Raw genomic sequence first — 23,716 nt, 5'->3', positions numbered from 1 at the left:
GTATGCATTGTGTATGCATATCATATTGACTAAACACATCTATTGATGAGGATAAATGCTGCTATTCTAGTATGAAAACAAATTAAGAAAAATGGCTATGCATGGCAAGCATACTTTTAATCTCAGCACTCAGAGGTAGAGACAGGAAGAGCGGGGTCAAGATTATCCTCAGCCAGATAGTGAATTTGAAGACAGCCTGCATTACATGAGGCTCTCTCTCAAAATTTTACCAAAATAAACTGGTTCTGTTTTGTGGGAGTGTTCTAGAAAGCTTATAGGTCAGATGATTAACTTACGTGAGATTTTTGCTGGCTTCTTAGTTGTTACATAAGATGGCCTTATGGTTAAACTGTATTTAAGGTGTATTCCTGTCTAAAAAGTCATAAATGAAAGCAAACACTTGACACTATCTAGAGGGTAGGACTGAAAGTCTAAGCCTCTGCCTCCTTTAAGAACTCCACCCAGACTTCCAGGAAACACCAGAACTCTTGCTTGGTGTGGACTGCATTTTCAGAGACTGTGCTTCACGGAAGTCCCACCCCCACACACATGCAGCAGGAACCAGGCAGATAGTGAAGGCGGGTGGGGAGACACTGTCTACGGCATCTAAAACCTGGTCCTGTTGTTTTAATATCAGTAACATTAATAACGGGTACCTTAAATTATTCCTTCTTTCCAACACAGCTCCTTATTTATCACATTTTCTATAGTTATCAGAATTGTCCTTATCATAAGGAAATTACAATACATCTTGGTTGTTTGTGACAATCACGTGGAGGTGATGTGTTGCCAAGACTGAGCCATACCACTTAAATAAAAATCCCTAGCAGTAGCTGCAAACATGAATTTAAAAACAAACACTCATTCAAACAACATGGAGAAGGGCTAGGACTATAACTCAGTTGGTAGAGGGCTTGACTAGCATGCTCAAAGCCCTGGATTTGATCACCAACAACGCAGAAGCAGGTGTTGGGTGCTGTAATCCCAACACTGGGGAGAAGGGTGTAGGCAGGAGGGTCAGAAGTTCAAGTCAGGCACAGCTATGTGGGTCATTCAAGGCTAGCCCAGCCTGTACAAGAGCCTGTCTCAAAAAACAAAACCGAAAGCTCTCCAGGTAACTGAGAACTGCAAACACCACGTTCGGTGACTACGAGAGACATACACACCCCTCTCCATTCTTAACTGAGCTCTTTTGTGTGTGGGAACGATTGGCCATCCAGGAGCCATTGCACAATGTGTACAGAAGAGATTGGCCATCCAGGAGTCACTGCACAATGTGTATAGAAGATGGCATTTCAGCCCAAGCTTGTGTGGTTTCCCTTCTAGTGATGCAGGTCCTTGTCACATCTGACGACCCAGCGTCCGGCACTGTACCAGTCGTCTGGCAGTAAGTGCTTGTTCAACAGAGACGGAACTACGGGACCTGAGGCAAGGTATTTCTTTCTTCTGGGCCTCTCCTCTCTCACGGTAAAAGGGAGGTAACTATGCTACAGAAGCCGCTGGGCTTCTATAAGTACCAAACAAATGGGGAAATGGTTTTATAACCATCACTTGCTGCAGAGTATGGATCATGAGCTTCCTTAGCTTGCCAGCGCTTTGGAGATGCCCGCCTCAAAGAAAAACCAAAAATATCCAGGCATTCTCAAATTGGCCCTACAGAGAAAGTAGAGGGAGTGGAGGTGAACATTCCCAGAGATGCTGGGCCTATCAAAAGCAGCAATGAGGGACTTCCACAGAAACAATGAGAGATACTCAACTGTGGGGTCTGGGGGATAGCTCAGTGGTAGAGCTTGCTCAGGGCTCTGGGTTCAATCCTCAGCATCACCAAAAGAATCCAGAAAGAAAAGAAGGGTAGGAAGAAACTGTGTGTACTAACATATGAGGCCCTGGGCAGAGGACGCAGAGGACACACACACACACACACAGAGAGAGAGAGAGAGAGAGAGAGAGAGAGAGAGAGAGAGAGAGAGAGAGAGAGAGAAGTCAAACAGTTTTTACTGCATACACGATAGAAACTTCATTTAATTCCCTTTTGTTTGGTTTTGTTGTTTTTGTTTGTTTTCTGGTACTGGAGATAAACCCAGAACCTCTCGAGCACTAAGTAGGCAGTCCACCACTAAAAACCACACCCCAGCTCCTCTCTAGTATTGCATTTCAGGAAGGGCCTAAGTTGCCCACGTTACCCTTGAACTGACTCTACTGGCCAAATGAGCCTTGAAATTGCAATCCTTCTGCCTCAACTTCCCAAACAGTTGGTCTGGAAACTGATTTAATTTCTTCTCACAAAAGAGACTTGGCAAGAGAAGACATACCCAAAATACATCCTGCAGAAGTTAACAGGAGCCTAATTCACCTCCAGGCCATCTGGAAAAGGAGTCACCAGAAGCATCTGACAGGCATAATTAGCTCCTATGACTGGGGGTGGGGTGGGGAGGGAGAAGACAGACTGCACATCAAAGGGCCCTAGAGAGCGGCAGCCCAGTCAGGATGGCGAGCTGACTCACTGTGCTCTGCCTCTGCTTTGTCTGACATTCTAAAAACAACCCAACTGCCATAGAATAGAAGGGACTGATTTTCTATTTTCACACGCACTTCCCATCCTTAATCAGACAGAAACATTTTTTCCTTCCACTAACTCCATTCTAGAAAGGCCTTCCATTCCTAATCTTTTCCTCTTTCCCAATCAGACCCCATCTTAACATGCCAACTCCTTCTTTTGCTGCGTAACTAAAATGTACCTCGCACTTCCCTCCCTGTCAGTGACACACGCACGCAGCAGGCAACTTTAGGAGTGCCAACAAAGTCTAGCTTTCCTAATTCCTCCGTCCAAACACTGAGCAAGAATGACCCAGCCACTTCAGCAGGCTGGCATTCAACTGTCTCTCACAATTTTTATTTGTTTGTAGGTTGTTGGCTTGTTTTGAGATAGGGTCTTGTGTAACCTACACTGGCCTTGAACTGGAGGCAATCCTTCTACCGAAGCCTCTGAGGTGCTCAGAATTACAGTTCAGCTACTGATTACTTGTTTTTATCTTCAGATGAACTGTCATTAGCCCAAAAAAAATTAAAAGGCAAGAATCGGGGATCTAGTTGAGTGGTGGCATGCTTGCCTGGCATGTGCAGGGATCAGGGTCCACTCTTCAATTCCACAAAGTAAATGTATAAACTAAAAGGACACACAACAATGAACACATGGCCTTTCAAACACTTCTGGAAGAAAGTTACCATGTGCATCTATACACAGAAGCACCCATGGCCTACTCAAGGCACTTCCCAAAGTACAAAAGGTGCGCCCCACTCACTCTTACAGGGTGGGTTTCCAGGTGAGCAACTGGGTATGAATCTAAAACAAAAATGAAAACACCTAGGCAAGCAGAGACTGGGACTCCAAGAGAAGGGGGACTATTTAGACATACAGACAGTCCCCCCTCATCCCCCCAGCTTGTCCGAGGAAGCAGCTTCTCCAGCCACCCCAGGATCTCCATCTCTCTCCCAACCCTAGCTAAGCATCAAGCCACCACCTGGGGGCTCGGCCCCTCATCCTGCTGGGGTCCGGCAGATCCTCCTGAATTGCAGAGGTTGTCCAGTTCCTGCCACTTGTATCCTAACAACCCAGCGGCTTCCCGGGAGGGTCATCAAGCCTTCTACTGTGGCTCCGTGCTAGCCAGGCGTGGGGAATGAAGTGTTTCTCGGCTGCTGAGTCGAGTCCCATCCCTCTCCTGAAGAAGCAACAGTAACAGGGCAGAAAGGACGCCCAGGCGCCTGCCATAATCCGAGGTGAGAGAGCAAAAGAAAATACTATTAATACTGAAACTCCAAACTAGAAATAAGAAAGTCTGGTTCCTGGCCCTCCAGACTCAGGGACTCTTCTAGACCAACCCAAAACTCAAGCCCTCCGCTCTCTCATCTTCTTCAGAAGACTGTTTCAAAGGCAAGGATTCACAGAAAGACAAGGAAAGCCTCATGCTGTGAAAGTTTTGCTTTGTTTTGAGATAGGGCCCCATGTAGCCCAGGCTGGCCTCATATTCCTTATGTAGTTGAATCTGACTTTGAACAACCTTTTGTCTCCACCTTGTGAATTCTGGGCTCTGGGCATGTACCGCCACACCCGGTCCCTGTGGGCTGGGGGTGGAAATCAGGACTTCCTAGGTGCTAGACAAGCACTCTACCAACTAAGCTGCATCCCCAATTCCCCGCCCCCCCTCGGCAAGGTATCCTTTTCAAAAAGGGGCTTTGCTGAAGTGTAAGGGAATTTCCAGGGCGCCACACTGTTGCTACCAGCTGCTCATTCCTGCAGTGAACGTCTTGAGCCTGCAGAGGGGAAACCATTATCTCCTGAGGCTTCCAGGATTAGGGAACTCAGCCAAGGAAAGGCACAATGCCAGTGGCTAGTGCTTCCCCCTTCTATAAGCCAGAGTTTTCTCCAAGAAATTGTGTGTGTGTGTGTGTGTGTGTGTGTGTGTGCGCGCGCGCGTGTATTCATTCAAAACACATGTATTTTTACTTTTCAGCATTGGCCTTAGTTGTACGAAAAGTTCCTAAAATGCTGTTCTAACCAAGGCTTTTCAGAGATAAGCATCCGGGGGAAAAAAAACGGTCCCATCGCCCAGAAAACTGTTCGTTGTCTTTGCTACTTGTCTCAAGCTCCAAACAAGGAATAACTTCACCAGAAGAAGCATGTGATCACCAGCCTGGCACAATTAGTGCTTTTCATATTTCCCATTAAAGCCCACCCGCACCCCCAGCAGTCACTTAAAGCCTTTTCACTCAGCACATGACATAGGATTTCAAGTCCCATCTCAAACTGCAAAACTTGACCCGCTTGCCACCTGCTGCTTGGAATGCCTTAGTTCCTCGACAGATGCAGCTGCCTGTCGCCGCCGAGGCTTTAGGTCTGGTTTTAGTTTTTGTTTGTTTGGGCCGCGACTCCCACTCCCCAGGCTGGCCTCGAACTCCTAACCCAACTGCCGCAGCCTCCAGGGTGCTGTGCCAACAGGAGTAAACTGAGAGGGCCGTTTCAACGAGTCCACTTAAAACCACAAACATGGCTGCTCCCTACAGGGACGAATGTCGGAGAGGGGGGCTACTTATCTCTTCCCGGTTCCCAGCCCCCGTGAGGCGCTGACAGGATGGCCCAGGTCCCGAACCCGCGGCCGGCCGGCCGGAGGCGCGCCTGCTGCCCGGGGAGGGCTGCACAGACGCGGGCGGCCTGCGGCCTTGCAGAGGAGCTCACCGTCGGTGGAGTTCGCCTGGGCCTCGGCGGTGCCCGCCGCCAGCATCCCCAGCACGAGCAGCCGCAGCCGCCACATCGCTGCGGGCCGGAGGCGCGGGCGGGCCGGGGCCCCGCGCAGGGTCGGGGTGCTGCCCCCGGGCGCCCGCGCGCACCGCTCGCCCGCCGCCCAGCCCCGCCAGGCGCGCTCTTCCGGCCGGCCGGCCGCGCGCGTGCCCGCCCGGCCCTGCGGGCGCGCGCCTCCTGCCGGGGCTCCCGGGCGGGCGGTGCTCTCGCTTTACGCTTTGCGTCTTTCCTTTCTATTTTATTTTCTTTTTTGAGACAGGGTTTCTCTGTGTAGTCCTGGCTGCCCTGGAACTCCCTCTGTATACATGGCCGTTCTCGAACTCAGTGATCCATCCCCCTGCCTCTGCTCGCCTCCTGGGATTAAAGGCCTGTGCCACCACGCCAGGCCTATCGTGTCTAACAGTGCAAATTAACTTTCTTTTTGAGACCAGGTCTCATGGAGCCCAGGGTGGCCTCCGACCACTATGCTGTGGAGGCTGGCCTTGAACTTCTGACTTGTTGCCACTTCCTCCCAAGGGAGATAAACTTGTACCATCACTAATGAATATTACTTTATTGAGATAGGGTCTTGCTATGTAGCCCACACTGGCCTGGAACTGAGGACAGTCCTCCTGCCTCAGCCTCCCCAGGGTGCGATTATAAAATGGAGTACAAACAGGTTGTTCAGTATCTTAAAAAGCAGTTATGAAAAGGACATTGGGGAAAAAAAAACTTCAAAAAACAAGCAAAACCTGGACTTGAGTTAATAATGTAACCAGTATCACTTTTTTTTTTTTTTGACATGTGTTTCAATGTAAGATGCCAATAACAAGGTGGGCAGTGGTGGCACAGGCCTTTAGTTCCAGCACTCAGGAGGCAGAGGCGGGCAGATAAATAAAATAAAATAATATCTGTGAGTTCAAGCCAGGACAGCCAGTGCTATACAGAGAAACCCTGTCTTGAAAAAAGAAAACAAAACAAAAAAACAATGACAGCAATAATAGAAACTGATGTGAAGTGTGAGAACTCTTGTGATTTTTTTTTTTTCCTGTAAGCCTAAACCTTTTCTAAAATAAATCAATTAACTTTTTAAAGGAGGAAGGCAGAATGGCTGGTGCCTGTAATTCTATGCTTGCTAAGAGCTGGCAAGCAGGCTGGGCTACATAGTGAGACTCTGTCTCAAAATCATCATCATCATGATGATAAAATCAATAAGCAAATTAATGTAGTGGGCATTAATGCACTCACTCCCATGCAACGCCATCTAAAGCAGCAGTTCTTGATCTTCCTAATGCTGCGAGCCTTCAATACAGCTCCTCATGTGTGGTGACCCTAGCCATAACATTATTTTCATTGCTACTTCATGACTGTAATTTGCTACTGTTATGAATCGTAAATGTCTGAACATCTGACCTAAAGTGTTCTTGTGCTTACGGGTGTGCTGTGAAAGCTAGCATGAAGGTATCCATCACTTTCAGGGAATGGTAAGAGAGGACACACATCCCAAGTCGTCACACCGCAGTCAGTAAGCATGTGCCTGCGTCTTTCAAGTATCAGTTACACACATGTGGTCCTTTATTTGATAAAGTTTTTGTTTGGTTGGTTGGTTTTTGCAACATAGGAAAATTGCTTCCTCCTGCAGCAACTGCCTGAGCTACTACAGCTGCCCTCAGAGCTGCTTCTGAAGTGTGTGCTGAGTTGTCCTGAGCACCACAGCAAAAATGAAAGTTTTGTCTCCTCTAAGCTAAACGTCCTTGAAACTCCCAACCTCACTGCCCTTCTCAAGTCTCATGCCCGATGTGCTGTTGAAGAGACCACAGTCTGTGTACAGAAGAGGGTCATGGGGTTCCATTAGGGATGCGTCTGGGGCAGCTGCCTTGCTTTTCTGTTTGAGGTTTAAGTTTCTGTGAGGGTGTTTTGTCTGAATGGGTGCTTGTGCACCATGTGCGTGCAGTGCCTGAGGAGGCCAGAAGAGGGCTTTGAATCCCCTGGAACTGGAGTTAGAGATGGTTGTGAGCTGCCACGTGGGTGCTGGGAATTGAACCCAGGTCCTCTGAAAGAGCAGCCAGTGCTCTTAACTGCTGAACCAACTCTTTAGCCCCTAAAAAAAAATTTTATGGTGTTAGCGCAGCACTTTAACTAGATAGAAAAAGTAGCCTCAAAAACTGGCTGAGTGGATGGCTCAGCGGCGGACCTGTTACCAAGCCTGATGACTTCAGTGTGATTCCTGAGATCCACGTGGTAGAAAGAGAAGTCAGGTTGCCCTCTGACTTCTACTGTGGTATGTGTGCAACCCCCTACACACACAAAATGAGTAAATAAATAAAATGTAAAAATAAAACTTCAAATCAGTGTCAAGAAATGTTCAAAGTGTTGTTTGTAAGAAAAGACAAGTGCTTGACATTAGACCAGATAGCCTGTGATAGTCTGTGATAGCCTATGATAGCCATGTACGCTATGTGGCCCTTAGCAATGTTTCAGGAAGTAACTGACTTATTTGAAGTGTTTAGGAAAAGACAATTGATTTATGAAGCAATGTATACACGGGGTTTTCTTTCCTTTAAAATATGCACTTATGGTTACGTTCATAGAAAGATAGGTTTCACATATATTATATGTATATCATATGTAATCAGTGTTTAAAATACTAACAAGTAGTTGAATTAATGATTTTCTCTGCATATTTCTATATTAAAATGCTATGTTTAGGATCTGTGTCTGTTGAATAAGAAAATACGATTTTTAAGAGATACGTTTAATTTTTAAAGTTTGCTTATAAGAAAACATTGTCAACCTAACCAGACCCAGAGATTCTCCACAGACTGCTATTTCTTTGGGAAGAATAGAGAGTTGCCACGGGAACAGACACTGCAATGGGGTGCACAGACCATAGTAAACTAAGGGCATGAAAAGGCTGAGGAAGGGGAAGTTATTATAGACAAAATTAGAAGAGTTGCATCAGCCGTTTTGAAACAGGAGCCCTTCGCCATAACGATGAATAAAGAGTGGTGACCGTTTGAAGCGGCATTCTGCGGTGGGACAGTTTCTGGGCCTGTGTCCTTGCATAAGGGTGCTTTTGAAAACTGCAAAGTGCACATGTGCATGGAAGCCAGAGGCAGGTCTTGGATGCTGTTCCTCAGGAGTCCATGCTGGTTTTTAATTTTTTAAGATGGAGTCTCCAACAGACCTGGGGCTCACGCACTTGGCTAGGCTCTCTGCACAGCCTCAGAGATTGCCACAGCTTCAGAAAATTCACGGCTTCAGTTTAAACGTATGCAAACATTAACTGGGCAGTGGTGATACACACCTTAATCCCAGCACTCAGGTTACAGAGGCAGGTGGAGCTCAAGGTCTACAGAGCCCCTGAGTTTCAGCACAGCCAGGGCTACACAGAGAAACCCTGTCTCAAAAACAAACAAACAAAAATGTATAGAAACATTTGAGTCTTGTCTAGAAGGAAGGCTCTTATGATAGCTTGGATTTTAGGAGTCTCCAAGCAGTCCACATGCCTCAGACGTTTCTGCAGAATGTTACTACCGGAAGGTGACAAAAGCTTTAAGAGGTATATTCTTGTAGCAGGAATCTTAAAAGTTCTTATTAATAAAAACAAACCTGGAGCCAGGTATTGGGGTGAACGCTAGAAGATCAGAGAAACAGAACAAGCCATTTCCTCAGCTGATCCTGTTTCCTCAGACTGGAAGGCTCTGAGTCCTTATCCAAATGAATCTCAGCTGAATTGCTTCTCGAATGCAGCCTGAATGCTTAGCCAGCCAAATGTTTCTAGTTTCTGGTCCTCATACCTTATATATCTTTCTGCTTTCTGCCATCACTCTCTGGGATTAAAGGCTCACTTTCTGGGATTAAAGGTGTGAGTCACCATGCTTGGCTGTATCCTTGAACACACGGAGATCCAGAGGGATTTCTGCCTCTGGAATGCTAGGATTAAAGCCGTGTGCTACCACTGCCTAACCTCTATGTTTAATATTGTGGCTGTTCTCTTCTCTGACCCCAGATAAGTTTATTAGCATGCACAATATTTTGGGGAACACAATACCACCACATTTCACCCTTTTTTTGTCTAAAATTAAAAAAGCTTTTAAGCTTATAACTAATACAAGAAAAACTATATCCAATAAGTATATACAATATATACAGTCAAGAATTACATTAATGATGTTTAGTCCATTAACATTTGACAGATTCAGACAAAAAACTTCATTAATACATAACAATGTCCAGTCCAGTAACATTTGATAAACTCAGACAAAATTTTTCATTACTTATCCTATTTAAAACAAGTAGTTCCTTTTTAAAAGTAGATTTAATAATTGGCCTTTTTATCTTCATATCCATATTCTCTTTTTTCTTTTCATAGTAGAATCAATAATCTACCTTTTGTCATTTTTATATCTTCCCCTTTTTCTTTTTAGAGAAGATTCAATGATCTGCCCATTTACCTTATTATTTCTTTATCTTTTTTTCTCAGAGTAGACTCAATGATCTACTTCATATCTATATTCTCTTTTTCCTTTTCCTCCTTCTCTTTTTTTTAAAAAAAAAACAAAACTTCTGAATCTAATCTCCATGTTCAGCTTTTTTCCTGACCATTAACAATTAACAACTTGTAACCAACCATCATAAATAATGACAATATCCATAACTCATTAAATGACCAGAAAACCTTTCATGCCACCTCTTGGGTATATGGGCATCATTTTCTTAAAATTACTGCTTTCTGGGGCTGAAGACATCTTTAGGGAATCCTGAAAAGAAAATTTTTGGGTTAATTGTCAAGTCCTCTATCATTTGTCCAGTCTCTGCATAATGAGAAAGTGCAGTGTAGTGGGTAGCCATTCCAGCTTGGTTCTGGAAGTTCCAACCCCCCATTGAGACTCTGGCAACTGTCACGCCTACGAGGCGGGGCGAGGGGAGGCGCCTGGGGATGGGCCAGAGCTCTCTCTGGGCGTTCTCTCGGTGCCAGGACGCTGACTGGTGCAAATTGACTGTGCAGAGCTCCGGAGAACACCGCTGGACTGCGTTACACCTTCCCCAGACCCTGCGACCTACCCATTACTTAATTTGTGAGTTACGCCATTAAATAAATATCCTTTTAACTACGTGGAGTGGCCAAAATAATTTCTCCAATAGTGCAGGGCTTGTTTCAAGTCCTTGTTCAAGTAGTCTGTCAGGCTGGATCATCTCAGCTAGCTATCTCAAAACTGTCCTGACCAATTTGTAGTCCAAAGTCGATATTTTGGTGGTGTTAATCAGCTTAATGGCTTTACCATAGTCCATGTGGAATCATCGTTGTGGGATCCTGTCATCTTTCTGAAGATTTCAAAGTTGCTATTATACATGGTCTTGGTTCCCTGCAGAATTTTTTTTTTTTTTTTTTTTGCCTCCTCTGTGATTTGGAGCAATCACAGTCTGATAAATGTCTCTCAGAACCACGAATGTTCTTCCCTAGAAGAGAATATCTTCACAGCAATTTCTCCCCATCATTTGTCTTGCCAAATTTTTCCAAACTGACCTTTGCCGATGCTTTCTTGTAACACGATGGTCCTGGCAATTCTTCTCTGAACAAGCAGCAGTAAACCCTTTGTTCCAGGTAGCAGCATCACCGCAGTCACCAACACGATGAGAAGAAGCTAGCAACGTGGAGCAGCAACCACTGCCTCCCTGATTCCACCACCACTGTTTTGTGGCCAGGTTCAGCCCTGGTCGAAGCTTCTCCTAGGTTGGCCTCAAACTCGGGATCCTCCTGCCTCTGCCTTCTTCAGTAAATCCAACCAGTGTGCCACCACAACTGGCTGAGTGTAGCTTGGGTCTGAGATGGGGCCCGCAAGGTCACAGGCAAGAGGCTTTTTCTTAAAAGTTCTTATTAGCAAAAACAAACCTGAGCCAGGTATTGGGGTGAATGCTGGAAGATCAGAGAAGCAGAACAAGCCACAGCTACCTCACCTTGCCAATTCCTCAGCTGATCCTGTTTCTTCAGACTGGAAGCTTCTCAGTCCTCATCCAGAATGAATCTCAGCTGAACTGCTACTCACAGCCTGAAATCTTAACCAGTCTAGTTCCTGGCTTTCACGCCTTATATACCTTTCTGCTTTCTGCCATCACTCCCTGGGATTAAATGTTCACTTCTTGGGATTAAATGTGTGTGTCACCATGCCTGGCTGTTTGCAGTGTGGCCTTGAACACACAGAGATCCAGGTAGATCTCTGCCTCTGGAATGCTAGGATTAAAGGCGTGAGTGCCACCATTTTCTAGCCTCTGTATCTAGTGGCTGTTCTGTTCTCTGACTCCAGATAAGTTTATTAGGGTCCACAATATTTTGGGGAACACAATACTACTACATATTCTAGGAGGGGTCACCTTAAGTAACTGGGGTGGCCCTTAAGGGGGATAACAGAGTCCAGGCCCCTTCTCCTTTCTCTCCTTTTGTGTCCTGCCCATAGAGTGAGTTCCACCATTACAACCTGCTGCCACTTGACCCTATTAGGCCAATCAGTAACAGGCAGAACCTCTAAAACCATGAATAAAATATCTTTTGTTGACTAGTTGATTATCTCAGATCATATTATAGTATCAAAAAGCTAACACAGATCCACAGCCTTTTCAGGACTCTTCAAATAGTGCACAGATAAGCTAGGAAAGCCAGCGGTTGGGGTGTCTGTGTGTGTGCTGAAGTAGATGGGCCTAGAAGAAGACTCACAGGTATTACTTAACTTTGGCCAAGAATCTTTGGCCATTGCAACATGGGTTGTCTTGAGGTGGTCCCTATACTGCCAACACTCAAGTTCTCTTGGGCTGAAAACTCAGAATTCTTTATTAAGCCCACTTAATAAAATGATAAAGTAATTAAGCCCACTTAATACAGTGATAAACTACATCCTATCAGTCAATCACCATCTGTTTTAACTTTTCCTTCAGAAATGTTTGGTCAAGCTGACAAGATGGCTCAGAATGTGAAGTGTTTGCTGTACATGCCTAACAATCTGAGTCCAATCCCTAGGACTCACCTGAAATAGAGAACAATGTTCTTTGACCTTTACAGGCATGTTGTAGCATATATACACACACATAATGCATACACACAATAAATAATTTCAAAATGTTTTTATTTTTCTGCCTGCTTTTATTTATTTATTTTTTTTTTTTGCTTTTGTATAGTTATATGCATGGGTGTTTTGTCTACATGCATGTCTGGCCTCAAACCCAGAGATCTGCCTAACTCTGCCTTGTGAGTGCTGGGATTAATGGTGTGTGTTACCATGCCCAGCTTTTTGTTTGTTTTTGGTTTTTCGAGACAGAGTTTCTCTGTGTAGCCCTGGCTGCCTTGAACTTGCTCTGTAGCCCAGGCTGGCCTCAAACTCACAGAGATCTGCCTGCTTCTGCCTCCCAAGTGCTGGGATTAAAGGCATGTGCCACCATCATCTGGCTAACTTTTTGTTTCATTAGACATGGTCTCACTAGGTAGCTCTGGCTGGCCTGGAACTTGATATGTAGACCAGGCTGGTCCAAACTCAGAGATCCATACTGGGATTAAAGGTTAAGCCCTACCACACCTAACCATTAATTTCATTTACATGAGGAAGTTCAATACCAATGGAGGTTCCCAGTTTGGCCACAAAGATAGTGACTGTTGGTGGAAATCAAGAGAGGTGCGAAACCAAAGTGGAACTTCCCAGAGATGGGTGGGATAAATCTTAGACGTTGAGATACTCAAAAATTATTTCCTCGATATGACTTCAAAATGCCCTTCAAATTGTTGGAATTTAAAATTTAAAATTTAAATTTAAAAGTCATATGTGAATAGGATTTAAGAGGGGAGACCTATGGAAGGTGACTGGGTCTTAAGGACTCTATAGTTTGGATTTTCAAAGCCCCTTAAAGGCTCATCCATGTATTAATGGGCTAATGTGATTAAAGAGTGTTCTCTTGGGCTCTCTGGTTCTGCCTTGTAACAGGCCCCCAGATCTTAGCACAACTGACTCCATGATGGAAATGACATTGTACCATTTGGGTCATAAAACTCAGCACGTAGACAGCACCACCTGCCAAAATGAAAACGAAGACCTAATCTATCAAAGTCCATAGATTGGGGAAACTCTCTAAATGTACTGACCTTGCTTTTTTACTTCTGTAGTTCTGCTTCTGGCTAACTGTTCTTAACACAACGTAACTGAAGTATGTCAGCCCAGTATGTGGTTTTTGTGATTCAAAGCTCCCCCGAGGAAAGCTTGGTACTACAAATGAGATCCTGAATCCGCAGTGTAGTCACTGGTTAGCTAATAAAGACTTCCTATTGGCTTAAATCCATGTCTGAGCAGTCTTCTCTGGTGGAAGAAGACACCTCACAACAGCCTCACCGTGTTATACCCTCCTCTGTTAGGATTCATCGAGATGTTAGCACCTTGATAGCAGACTTCCCAGTCTCCAGAACACTGAAGTAAGTCAACTGTGCTTTGTAATTACTTGTCTATGCTATTCAGTGACAGCAACAGAAAACAGGCTAACACATCCACCCACCGCAACACCAGGAAGATACCCAGGAATAGTCAGTCTGGGGACTATGATAAAGAGTTTGTGGAAAATCCAGGAACCAGGCATCTGCAGATTCAGGACTTATTTCCCATCAGCTCATCCCCAAACTAACAGAAATAACCTTCCTGCTATCATTCTATAGACGGATTTTTCTTGGGCCCCCAGCTCACAAATAACGACACAGAAACTTCCTACAAATTAAGAAAGTTCAGCCTTTGCTTGGGCTTCTTTCTAACTAGTTCTTATAACTTAAATTAACCCATGTCTTTTTTTTTTTTTTTCACCCTGAGACAGGGTTTCTCTGTGTAGCTTTGGAGCCTGTCCTGAAACTCGCTTGTAGACCAGGCTGGCCTCTGCCTCCCGAGGGCTGGGATTAAAGGCGTGCACCACCGTGCTTGGCAGCCCACGTCTTTTTATCTACATTCTCTTATGTGGCTTGGTTACCTTGACTCCCTACGGCCCATCCTGCTTCCTCTGCGCATGGCTGGCAACCCCGCCTTTTCCCCCAGAGATCTCTCTCTACTCAGAAGTCCAGCCTCCTGCCTAGCTGTTGGCTAGTCAGCTATTTATTACACCAATCACAGCAATACATCTTCACACAGTGTACAGATCTCTCACAACATCCTTCTTCACATGTAAAACTGTAAATAGGTCTCAATTCTAAATCTAAATTCCTTAAAACTGAACCTGAGGCCTGGCGGTGGTGGCGCACGCCTTTGATCCCAGCATTCCGAAGGCAGAGAGGCAGGGGGGGTCTCTGTGAGTTCGGGGCAAGCCTGGTCTACTGAGAGAGTTCCAGGAGAGCCAGGCTGTTACACAGAGAAACCCTATCTTGGGATGAAAAAAAAGACTGAACCCGGCTGACTTGCTTATCTTCGGGGACCCTCTCTTCTGGCCAGAGTCCTGCCCTCTCCTCCAGTCCTCCTCACAGTCACACAGAAGGCATTAGCTACCAGTGCCGACTACATACCTCCTATCCCCAAACGCCCTTCCTTTTCACCTTTCCTGTCGTTCGTTCCTCAGCACGGCGCAGTTAAATGCTTCGTTTTCCCCCGCTTTCCGTTTCTGTCGTGCCCGCTTCTCCAAAAGGCACCCCTCCCCACTCAGAATGAAAGCACGAATCTGGCCTCCAGCTGGCTAAGCACCTCCTGCCCCAAACGAACCAGACACCCTCTTTTAGCCATTTTGGTTTCCTGGCGAAGGTTAATCTGTTGGATTTAAATGTTGGGACCCCGAGCATTTGTGACCGGCTTGCCGCGTGTGTGTTTTGTGGTCCGCCTGGAAAGTGAAAGTGAAGGAAAACAAGGATTCCAGGTAATGCACTGAGCAAAACCCGGGCACAAACAAAGCGCATTACAGGCCGGCCTGCAGGCGGCTCGCGGACGACGGGAGGAAGCGAGCATCGCCTGGCTCCTGGGCCCCTGCGCACGGGGATCCGCCTCCCTGGCCGGGTCCGCCCGGGCCAACAGCCCCGCCCCTCCCGGCAGCGTGCGTCCTCGGCCACGCCCCCGGGAACGGAGCCCTGCGATTGGTCCAGATCCGCCATAAATTGCCCAATCGCGGCCGAGCGGGGAGCTTTGGCGTCTGTGCGTACGCTGGCGACATGGCGGACCGGCTCACGCAGCTGCAGGACGCGGTGAACTCGGTGAGGGCTCCCTTCCTCCGTCGGCCTTGCCTCCGGACGGAGACGCGCGGAGGGGCGCGCTGCCGTGGGGAGCGCGCGGGGGACGCCGGCGGGGTCTGAGGAGAGGGCGGCCGGGCCTCAGGGGGGCCGCGGGCGGGGTCTGAGGAGACGGCGGCCCGTCCTGGGGAGGGGACCCGCGGTCTGTCCTGGGGAGGGGACCCGCGGTCCGTCCTGGGGAGGGGACCCGCGGTCCGTCCTGGGGAGGGGACCCGCGGCCCGTCCTGGGGAGGGAACCCGCGGCCCGTCCTGGGGAGGGGACCCGCGGCCCGTCCTGGGGAGGGGACCCGACGGCCCGTCCTGGGGAGGGGACCCGCGGCCCGTCCTGGGGAGGGGACCCGACGGCCCGTCCTGGGGAGGGGACCCGCGGCCCGTCCTGAGGGGACTCAAGGTGCTTGGCCGGGTAGCAGGGGACGAGTGAGCTCAGGTCCCAGGGGTCGGGGCCAGTCTGAGCTCCAGTGTGAGTGAGATCCCACCTCAGAAAACAACACAGACGACCACCACAAAGTGTTGAGTGTTTGTGTTGGAATGTGAGCTTGCCTTGGCTCCTGTGGGCCACTCTGACCAGTCCTTAAAGAGTCCCACGTACTAGAGGAGTCTCCAGATCTGGTTCTCGATGGCTTTCCATTTGTTTAGGTCCGCTTTAGGATCTGCCCTGAATGGCTCTTACAGGCAGAAATGAAGTTCTTGCAACGCACTACCACGGACAACAACTGCACACAAGGACAATTTTTGTTTTGTTTTGAGATAGGGTCTCACTGTGTAACACTGGCTGACCTGGAAATCACTGTGGAGACCAGGTTGCCCAACAACTTAGGAATCAAAATCTACAACAGAAGCTCCTGAAAACTGCTGGCTGTACTAACTTTGTCCCTTCTGGCTGTTATTCTTGCTTACTATACATGAATGGTAACTACACACAAACTAAACAATTTTTCTGAGCTGAGCAAGAATGGTGAGCTCCAGGACAGCCAGAGCTATGTAGAGAGAGACCCTGACTCCAAAAACAAAAATAAAAAATACTTCTGCTTATTTCCATTAAGAGTGCAACAGTTTTCCGTTGGTAGTTAAAATCTCAGTGTCATTCTGGTTGTAGCCTGATGTTCTAGGAAAAGCGCCTCTACTGAAAAGAATACCTGGTCCCTGGCCAGTGTTTTTCTTACAGGAGGTCATAACTTGGCTATTTGGCAATACATCACTTTGAGAGTACTTTGAGATTGTGAATCTACTTTTGGGAAAACTGCCTACTCTGTGTAAATAATTTTTAAGTTGAAGGGCTGTGCCTTAAATGTTGATGTATTCACTAAGCTAAATTCTGCTTTGCAAAGATTTCTGTGGGCTGCCAGCCAACTTCTCCCAAGAAAATACTCCTTTGAGGTTTTACAAATCTTAATAATGCAGTGTAGGAGCTCATCTCAGGGAAAAAATCGCATATTGTGTAGGTCCTGTAGTTAGGACAGTAAAAATACCATATGGTCTTGACTCATCTTAGGAATACTGATAATTTAGCTAACATGGATGCCTACTGTGTCTATAGGCAATGTGTTTACAAAAAGCTACTCCTCAAGGAGCTTAGAAAGATGCCATAAACTCAAGAGACTTTTAGATGATGAAACCCCACACATGGCTAGGAAGTTAGAGGAAATTGTTTTCAGCTCTTAAGTGCTAAAGTAGATTGGAACATAGAGCAATATTAACATTTGTTCTACCATCTGGAAACTCCTGAGTACAGAAGCTATGTCATGTTCATCTCTATAATATTTATATACAGTACTTGTCATGGGGTTGGGTTTTCAATAAATATTTTTTTGAACAGATGAACAATGGGTCTTGAAAGCATTTGCAGGACAGAACACATAGCTACTGTACTGAATAAGTTTCATTTATATTTTTCTATGTGTTATAACAGCGCTACAAAATGGAATGCTGCAACTTAAAAATGAAAAAAGAAAAGAAAAGCCACCCAGGTTAGCTTTTCAATAATAACCCAAATTTTTGTCATTGAAATGATGACAGCAAAACAATAGAAATGCTGTTTCCTGATTGGAAATAGTAATTGAAGTTTCAGGGATCAGGACTAGTGAGAAGTTGGGTGGGGGGTATACATGTGTTTAGTTTGCAAATGGTACGAATTCAAATTTCTTGAATTCATTGTTTTTTGGTTTTGCTTTTTTTTTTTTTTTTTGAGACAGAGTCATCTAATGTAACTCTGGCTGGACTAGAACTCTCCACATAAACCAGGCTGGCCTCAAACTCACAGAAATCCACCTACCTCTGCCTCCCAAAGTGCTAGAAAAAAAGGTGTGCACAGCCATGCCCCAACAACAAATATTTTGAGCATCAAGATTATAATTTGAGTCTTGAAGAATTACATTTCTGGCAACTTACAGAATTTTTTTTCATGTAGTCCACACTGGCCTGGAACTTCTTATATAGTTGAGGATGACTTTGAACTTCTGTTCTCCTTGCCTTCTGAGTACCAGAATTACACGTATGTGCTATTACTCCTAGGTTTTGTTCATTGCTGGGGATCCAATTCAAGGCTTCATGTATTCTAGGCAAGCAATCTACCAACTGAGCTATATTCTTAACACTCCCACTGTTTCTTTAAATTTGGCAACTGCTCTGTTCACAGAAAAGAAATCATGTGCTTTCTACATTACTTTTTTGTTGTTAACCTTGGGAACATAGTAGATATATTTGCTAGTCAGATTTAGGCAATCCCACGACTACTGCTTTTTAATAGTATTTATTTTTGCTTGAAATAAGTACTGACATATATATCTCAATACTTACAAAAGAAAAGAAAGATTAGTTTGTTTTGGTTTGTTTGTTTTTGTTTTTGGAGACAGGGTTTCCCTGTGTGTAGTTCTGGCTATCCTATAATTTGATCTGTAGATCAGGCTGGCCTAGAACTCACAGAGATCTGCCTGCCTCTGCCTTCTGAGTGCTGGGATTAAAGGTGTGTGCCACCACTGGTCAAGACAGGCTCTCATGTAGTACAGGTTGTCCTCAAACACTTATGACTCTAAGGATATCCTTGAAATTCTCATCCTGCCACCAAGTGCTGGGATTACAGGTGTGTATTGCCATGTGCAGTTTAAGCAGTGCTGTGGATCAAACCCAAGGCTTCATATATGCTAAGCAAATACTCTACCAACTGAACTCTGTGTGTGTGTGTGGTTTAAGTATGTGTGGGTGTGTGCAGGTGCATTTACCTCTGCATGCTTATTGTAGAGGCCAGCGTTGTCTGAGGATAACTTCTTGTACCATTCTCTCTCTCTCTCTCTCTCTCTCTCTCTCTCTCTCTCTCTCTCTCTCTCTCTTTTGATTAAGGTCTCATTTGCTGTGGAATGGTCTGTATGTCAAATCGGTTGCTCTGATTGGCCAATAAATAAAACACTGATTGGCCAGTAGCCAGGCAGGAAGTATAGGCGGGACTAAGAGAGGAGAATTAAGGGAACAGGAAGGGAAAGAGAGACACTGCCAGCTGCCGCCATGACAAGAAGCATGTGAAGACTCCGGTAAGCCACAAGCCACGTGGCAAGGTATAGATTTATGGAAATGGATTAATTTAAGCTATAAGAACAGTTAGCAAGAAGCCTGCCACGGCCATACAGTTTGTAAGCAATATAAGTCTCTGTGTTTACTTGGTTGGGTCTGAGCGGCTGTGGGACTGGTGGGTGACAAAGATTTGTCCTGACTGTGGGCAAGGCAGGAAAACTCTAGCTACACTCATTGAACCAAAAGCTCATGTTTTCTGATAGACCAGATGACCATTGTGACTGAAGGGTTTCTGATGTGGGTGCAGGAATCCAAATTCTGGTCTTCATGTTTAACATTTTCCTAACCCTGTTTTTTTGCTTGTTTGGTTTTGGTTTTAAATATTAGCATATGGAGCTGGAGAAATGGCTCAGCAGTTAAGAGTCTGCCTGCTCTTTCAATTTGACTCCCAGCACCCACATCTAAAACTCCAGTCCAGAGGATCTGATGGCCTCTGTGGGCACTGAATGCTTTTGGTCCACATACATAGATACACATAAATAAAGTTAGCATATACAATAATTTAGGGGCTGACAAAGTGGCTCAGTAAGTAGAGACACTTGCCACTAGGTCTAACACCCTAATATTGAACCTCAGAACCACACTGTAGAAGAAGAACAGACTCTTGCAACCATCATTCTTAGAATAAGAATAGAATTTGTTGTCCACCAGTTCAACCACTTTGGTATCTTAGGATTTGTTTATTGAGTTATGATTTGAAGGAGCCTTTTTTTTTTCAATGTGTGTGTTTTTTGCTACACCTGTGCTTGTGTACCACATGGGTGCCTGGTGCCCACAGAGAACAGAAGAGGATGCCGAATCCATTGGAATTAGAGTTACAGTTGTGAGCTGTGGATTCTGCAAATTGAATCCAGGTTCTCTGCAAAAAGCAGCTAGTGCTCTTAACCATTTAGTGTCTGTTTCTCTATTGCTATTTGTGTATCTGCTGGGATGGATATCTGATTTTATTATTTGTGAGCAGCCTTCTCTTGAGAACTCAATCTCCAGAACCACTTAGAGAGAATAAAACAATCACTATGGCTGAGTCTTCAGATTTCTTGTGTATCAGTTCTTTAAGATAGATTGATACAAATTTAATTTCACCTAGACTGTAGCTAGAGTTTTCCTGCCTTGCCCACAGGACAAATCTTTGTCACCCGCCAGTCCCACAGCTGCTCAGACCCAACCAAGTAAACACAGAGACTTATATTGCTTACAAACTGTATGGCCGTGGCAGGCTTCTTGCTAACTGTTCTTATAGCTTAAATTAATCCATTTCCATAAATCTATACCTTGCCACGTGGCTGGTGGCTTACCGGCATCTTCACATGCTGCTGGTCATGGAGGCAGCTGGCAGTGTCTCTCTGCCTCAGCCTTCTGCTTCCCAGACTTCTCCTCTCTCCTTGTCCTACCTACTTCCTGCCTGGCCACTGGCCAATCAGTGTTTTATTTATTGACCAATCAGAGCAATTTGACATACAGACCATCCCACAGCACCTAGACTGATACCAAACTTAAATTTCTTTGTGTGATTAAACCATTTAATCCAGGCTAGATATAAATAGATTGCTGGTAAGAGTGCATGTTTAGCTGTACAAACTCTGTCATTGTTAGTAATAACTGGCTCATTTTATATAAAAATATTCCTTTGTGTGAGGAGTTTGCTTTGAGATCATTATTATGACGAAATTATTACCATGTCTCATAAAATCCTTAAAACTGACAACTCTTTGTAACCTTGATTTTTTTTTTTCTTTTTTTTTCAAGCTTGCAGATCAGTTTTGTAATGCCATTGGAGTGTTACAGCAGTGTGGTCCTCCCGCCTCTTTCAGTAACATTCAAACAGCAATTAATAAAGACCAACCAGCCAATCCTACAGAAGGTGAGGTCTTCTTAGTTTGACTGACATTTCTTCTACAGTTTATAGCTTCTTCGTAAAAATGTGACTGTGGTTGGACTCTGTTACTGTAAGTTTTGCCATAAATAGTTCTTCTTTTTTACATTTATTTATTTATTTAGTGTATATGTGGGTGTGCCTGCCATAGCATGCATGCAAGAGGTCAAAGGATCTGGAGCTATTCTTTCCTTCCACCATGTGGGTTCTGGGGATGAAACTGAGGTCCTTAGATTTGGTAGCAAGTGCTCTTATGTGCAAAGCTATCTCAGAGATGGCCAAGGAATGAATTCATCAACTCAATTCATTATGCTTCATAATTCTGTTCACGTCCAATTAAAAAAAAGATTGTTACTCCCTTAGAGGAAAGCTTGTATGAGTTGAGCTGAGTTTTGTTTGTATGACTTTAGTAAGAAAAGTGTCTCATTTATGGATTCCTTTGTTCAAGGTACCAAAATGTCCTAGGAAATAAAATGACATATTATGCTTTACCATTAGAATTGCTGTATTGGAAAGTTAGCTGAGCTTTTCTAGTTTTATTAAGTTTATAATTTCTGCTTATAAAAATGTAAGACTTTGATAATTTAACTTAATGTTTTTCTTCAGAGTATGCCCAGCTTTTTGCAGCACTGATTGCACGAACAGCAAAAGATATTGATGTTTTGATAGATTCCTTACCCAGTGAAGAGTCTACAGCTGCTTTACAGGTGAAAACTCTTTTCTTGTGATAAAATGACTAGTGGTAGAGAACTTTGAATTAAAGGAGGTTGTGACATTCAATTTAAGGTTAAATTTTAAATGGGAGCTATTTTGGAGTGTGTGTGTGTGTGTGTGTGTGTGTGTGTGTGTGTGTGTGTGTGTGTATGTGTGTTCAAATCCAGGGTCTCGTTCTGGAAAATTATGCTGAATAATTGTCCAATTTTGACTTAAAAGATCTGATCATGTGTGTTCAAGGCAGGATTGACATTGAGCAGTTTCATCTTAGGCAGAAGTCTCCTTAATGCCCTTCATTTTGTTTGACCAGAAGAGTGAGTGGAGAATGGCATTCTGAATATGGACAAAACAGTGTCTATAAGCATTGTATACACAGGACACATATATATACCTATATATTCTGACAGAAAATTAGTCTTCTAATAACTCAGAGAAAAAATTAAGTTGATATTTAGAATACCTGTTACTAAAAGATAAAACACAATGGTTGGAAAATCATTCTGATTTTAAAATAAATACTTGTACTTTAGTTTCTAGCCATTTCATCTCTGAGTATATTAAAATTCATGTCTTAAAGGCTGCTAGCTTATATAAGCTAGAAGAAGAAAACCATGAAGCTGCTACATGTCTGGAGGATGTTGTTTATCGGGGAGATATGCTTCTGGAGAAGATCCAAAGTGCACTTGCTGATATTGCACAGTCACAGCTGAAGACCAGAAGTGTTACCCATAGCCAGTCTCTTCCAGACTCGTAGCATCAACAGAACACGTGACTGAGAAAAGAACTGTTTGGATGACACTAAGAGTGCTGCATCAGATTCAGTGTAAGCTCTACCAACAGCTACAGAACATCACATGCTTTGACTGTGTTACCTTTTTAACTAGTTTTCACCATTTTCTGATCCACTATTAATAAAATAAAAAGCTTTAAAATTGCAGTTGAGTCATCCTCAAACATCATTATGTCATTTTTTATCTGACTAGAATTTTCAAGGTAGATACTGTACTAATGTTCAGGATATAATTAAACAAATATACAATAAAGCTCTTTGAGGTTTTGTGTATATTATTTTTGTTTTGTTTTGTTTTGTGTGTGTTTGTGTGTGTGTGTGTAATCCAGACCTTGTGCATCTTGTATGTGCTGGGTAAACACTTTGCTACTGAGCCATCCCCAACCCTCTTCTTACCTTTATTGTATTATTGCATCCATTCCACAGATCAACATAATCTTAAAGGCAGAGATATAGGACATTTCAGTTTAGGTAGGTGTCTAGCTTCCTTAAGTGGTACCATGTAAATTTATATCAAAAGTTTCTGAAAGTATTTTTAAGAAACAATTAGAGCAGATAGGAAATAGTAATCATCTGAAATGCTTTCTTCTACCAGAATGTCACACATTCTAATTTGTTTCTACCTTTGTTGTGACGTCTTTACTGTCTATAGAATTCCAGTGCTATTGTGAGAATTTGTCATCCTGAACCATGTTCAAATAATCTTACCCTATTTCCCCTGTATTCTTAATTTCCTTGTCTTGATAGTGAGGTACATTTCTTGAATTGTTGATTCTTTCTCATTCTCTTTACCTGAAAGTATTTCTCCTGATGATGTTTTAATTTTATTAGGTTTATTCATTTTATGTTTTGCCTATATTTATACATGTGTACTATGTATGTGTTTGGTGCCCTCAGAGGTCAGAAGAGGGTTTCAGATTCCTTGGAACTGGATGGAGTTGCAAGTATTTGCACTATAATGTGGGTGTTGGAAATCGAAGCCCAGTCCTCTGCCAGAGCAACTAGTGCTCTTACTCTTAACCTCTGAACTTTATCTCCAGCCACTCTTTCAGATATTACTAACATGTAGACCTTTATTGTTGTATTTTAATCAATATACTTCTACTACATCAGTAACTCAGTGATGTTTTCTCCATTTTACTTGAATTTGTTATTGCCAACATTTGTATCAGCATTTGCAACTGGGATTACTCATCCAACTCTTGGATCTCATTGTTGTCCAAAGTCTTAAATTTCTGAAGAGCCCTCCAGAACAACATCCAGAGCATTCTG

At 44.3% G+C, this 23,716-nt stretch overlaps 2 protein-coding genes across 2 annotated transcripts in view; one reads left to right on the top strand and one right to left on the bottom strand.

The window, feature by feature from the left end:
* The window catches only part of Tm7sf3 (transmembrane 7 superfamily member 3), a 34,140-nt gene extending 28,762 nt beyond the window's left edge, over positions 1–5,378 (bottom strand). The window contains exon 1 of the mRNA XM_028891636.2: positions 5,234–5,378. Within this exon, the coding sequence (XP_028747469.1) occupies positions 5,234–5,309 (76 nt within the window). The 5' untranslated portion in view covers positions 5,310–5,378. The remainder of the gene's footprint in view (positions 1–5,233) is intronic.
* Positions 5,379–15,360: 9,982 nt separating this feature from the next.
* Positions 15,361–22,608, top strand: Med21 (mediator complex subunit 21). Its single transcript, XM_028891667.2, has 4 exons — positions 15,361–15,467; positions 20,814–20,928; positions 21,547–21,647; positions 22,232–22,608. The coding sequence occupies exons 1-4, from the start codon at positions 15,426–15,428 to the stop codon at positions 22,406–22,408; spliced, it is 435 nt and encodes a 144-aa protein (XP_028747500.1). The 5' UTR covers positions 15,361–15,425; the 3' UTR covers positions 22,409–22,608.
* Positions 22,609–23,716: the final 1,108 nt, after the last annotated feature.

Source organism: Peromyscus leucopus, chromosome 3, assembly GCF_004664715.2.
Source record: "Peromyscus leucopus breed LL Stock chromosome 3, UCI_PerLeu_2.1, whole genome shotgun sequence".
In the NCBI taxonomy this organism is placed as follows: domain Eukaryota; kingdom Metazoa; phylum Chordata; class Mammalia; order Rodentia; family Cricetidae; genus Peromyscus; species Peromyscus leucopus.
Note: the sequence above shows the minus strand (reverse complement) of the source record. Positions and strands in the feature narration are given on the sequence as shown.